This window comes from Bison bison, unplaced genomic scaffold, assembly GCF_000754665.1.
Source record: "Bison bison bison isolate TAMUID 2011002044 unplaced genomic scaffold, Bison_UMD1.0 scf7180017864371, whole genome shotgun sequence".
In the NCBI taxonomy this organism is placed as follows: domain Eukaryota; kingdom Metazoa; phylum Chordata; class Mammalia; order Artiodactyla; family Bovidae; genus Bison; species Bison bison.
This window is the reverse complement of record NW_011494943.1, coordinates 9662996-9666211: the sequence shown is the minus strand read 5'-3', so window position 1 is coordinate 9666211 and position 3216 is coordinate 9662996. Positions and strand designations below refer to the sequence as shown.

At 56.7% G+C, this 3216-nt stretch overlaps 1 protein-coding gene across 1 annotated transcript in view; it reads left to right on the top strand.

Annotated features, from left to right (window-relative positions):
* The window catches only part of DNAH17 (dynein, axonemal, heavy chain 17), a 94428-nt gene that overhangs the window by 28810 nt on the left and 62402 nt on the right, over positions 1 to 3216 (top strand). Inside the window, exons 20-23 of the mRNA XM_010856518.1 lie at positions 1 to 59; positions 602 to 824; positions 2750 to 2866; positions 2967 to 3053. Of these exons, the coding sequence (XP_010854820.1) occupies positions 1 to 59; positions 602 to 824; positions 2750 to 2866; positions 2967 to 3053 (486 nt within the window). The remainder of the gene's footprint in view (positions 60 to 601; positions 825 to 2749; positions 2867 to 2966; positions 3054 to 3216) is intronic.

Sequence of the window (3216 nt, the reverse complement as noted above, 5' to 3'; positions counted from 1 at the left end):
ACCATCAAGCGCTGGAGCCTCATGTTCAAGCGGCACCTGGGCAACCACGTCATCAACAGGTGGGCGCCAGGACCGCTGCCCCGGGCCCACCCCCACCCCCACCCCCACCCCCACCAGCCCGACGCTGACCACACCCCGGGGAGCCCTGTGCCAGGGCCTCCAGCCAACCGGGTGTGGAGCTGAAGGTCAGGTTTAGAGACCAGTGGCCCCACAGAGGGTGGGTCCCAGCAGGAAGGTGTCACCTGGCGGGGAGTAGGGGCCCTGGTTCCCCAATCGTTGCTTCTTTACTGGGCACTTACTATGTCTGACCAACAAGGAATCCTTTAGGAGCCCTGAGTTGGGCAGGGAAGCCTGGCATGAAATTCAAGAGTGGTACCTGTGCAGTTACAGGCGGTGGTGGGCTGGGAGTCACCAGGAGCCCCGAGAACATGTAATCCCGCTCTTCCATCCAGGAGGCCTTGCAAAGGCCACCCTGAGATGTGACCCTACCCGGGACTCCCCGACCAGTTGAGCTAGTGAAATATGGGGTGCCAGACAGACAGGGACTCGGCCCTCCCCTGGGGGGGGGGGCGCCCATCACATGCGGCCTCACATCCACCAGCCTCGCGGACCTGGAAGCCTTCATGAAAGTTGCCAGGATGGGCTTAACGAAGCCCGTTAAGGAGGGGGATTATGACGGCCTCGTGGAAGTGATGGGGCATCTGATGAAGGTCAAGGAGAGGCAGACGGCCACGGACAACATGTTTGAGCCTCTGAAGCAGACCATCGAGCTGCTCAAGTCCTACGGGGAGGAGATGCCCGAGGAGACGCACGTGAAGCTGCAGGTAGACGGGACTGGGATGCCCTGTCGGGGGAGCTGGAGCCCTGCGAGGCAGGGCCAGAGGAGAGTGGGCCCTTGTGACCTGGAACTTGTGGGCCAAACCTCCTCTTCTAGACCTGAGATCCCTGGGGAACAGTGGGGTGGGAAGACAAGGCTCTCCAGAGACGAGGGGACAGGGAGATTGCCTCCCAAGTGTGGGAGGGGAATAGTCCCTGCATTTAGTTGGTGTTTCAATGGATTAGAAATGCCTTCATGTCCCACGCCGCCTCCTGAGCCAGTGGGAGCCTGGGCATGAGGGACGGTGGACCGAGAACAGGGTCTGCAGAGACCCTGCTAAGATTAGGGGCCAGCAGCGAGGCTGTGAGAGAGATCAGCTCCCTGGAGGAGAAGGCTCCCAGGCAGCTCCATGCCCGTGGAGCAGAGGGGCCACGGCAGGGGATACAGGGACTTGAAGAAGCCTGGCACGTTATGGCTGATTTACAGGATGTCAATGTTGGTGCCAATGCATCTGTGTATGCGGCTGGGGTGGGTGGGGGAAGGGAGGGACGGAGGAGATGGGTCCTGCAGGCAGGGTCAAGCCACCCCCCCGAGCTTTGTCTCCTCCCAGACCTGGCTGCCTCTACCTGCTCCCTTTCTCTGCCCTGACTCTGTCTGGTCACACAGGCCTGACACCCTGTGCCAGGAGACACGGATGCCAGCCAGTGCCCAAGAATCCCAGCAGAGGGAGCAACAGGGTGGTGTGGGTGGCTGTGGTGACCTCTCGCGCTGCCCAGGCCCTGGTTTAGAGCACGTCACGTTTGGCCCCTTTCCTCCCTGCCCAGGGCTCAGTAAGGACCAGGATTAGAAGTGTGTGTGGCCAGGCCCAGGAGATCTGGGGCGGTGGACAGGGCAAGTGGGGTGGTAAAAATCCTGATAAATGTTTGAGGCATGCCACCGCCAACAAAGACTGTTAGTTAATTGTAGAAGAAAGTAAGACAATACCTATCTGTGGGCAAAGAGATTAGGGGCTGGGATTTTTGTCTTTAAAATATTTTACAGCAAGTACAATATTTGCTCAAGTGTGGAGAACTTGGAAAATACAAAACTTCATCTGATTGCTAAAGTCATTCTTTTATATATATATATATATATTTTTTAATTGGAGGCTAATTACTTTACAATATTGTAGTGGTTTTGCCATACACTGACATGAGTCCGCCACGGGTGTACATGTGTTCCCCATCCTGAACCCCTCTCCCACCTTCCTCCCCATAAAGTCATTCTTGAAACGACAAAACTACAGGAAGGGAAGACAGGTTAGTGGCTGTCCAGGCTGGGGATGCAGGGTAGGTGCTGATGGAAAGAGCTGACGCAGGACGGTTCCCTGGCAGTGACGAACAGCAAGGTATGTGGATTGTGGTGGGGGTTATGGGAACCTATACATGAGACAGAAGTGCCTGGGGCTACACCTGCCTGCAACACATGCACTCACATGTGCGCATACAACACACTCACAGGTAGACTGAGATTAAAACAGGGTAAAACCCTACAAGTTCCGTCATCTGTTCACAGAAACACCCAGGGTCCGATGCGGGCTTGGCCATTGAGCCTCAGTTGTACAAGATGCCAGCACTGCAGAAGGCTGCAGGGAGGCACACAGGACTCTCTGTGCTGTTTTTTTCCAATACTTATTTATTGATTTATTTGCCTGCACTGGGTCTTAGTTGCAGCACACAGCGTCTTTGGTTGCGGCACGTGGGATCTAGTTCCCTGACCAGGGATCAAACCCCGGCACCCTGCCTTGGGATCGCAGAGTCTTACACTGGGCCACCAGGGAAGTCCCTCCCTGTGATATTTTTGCAGCTCCCCGTGAGTCCGTAATGATCTCACACTAGAAAAATTTTTAAAAAGAGCAGAAAAGGGAGTGGTCCTTGGCCTTTACCTGCACAGGAACTGCCGGAGCAGTGGACAAACACCAAGAAGCTGGCCCTCCAGGTGAAGCAGAACGTGTCGCCCCTGCAGGCCAACGAGGTCAGCATCCTGAGGCGGAAGTGCCAGCAGTTCGAGGTACGGTGGCCTGGCAGGGGTGGGAGGGCCGGGCTGCAGCTCCCACCATGGCCGGGCCCTGGGGCGGGGGGCCTGAACGTCTCACATGGTCCTCCCGCAGCTCAAGCAGCATGAGTTCAGAGAGAGGTTCAGGCAAGAAGCCCCGTTCAGCTTCAGCGACCCCGACCCCTACAAGTCCCTCAGTAAGGTATTTTTGCTCAAGGAGGAGATGGGGTGGTAACTCTGGGGACCCATCTTTTCTCAAGCTGTCATTCTCGTGAGCCCAGAAACACGGCCTCGATGGGACCAGCTTTGGGGCCGAGCGTGTGTGCGTGTGTGCGTGTGTGTGTGTGTGTGCCATACTCAGCCCT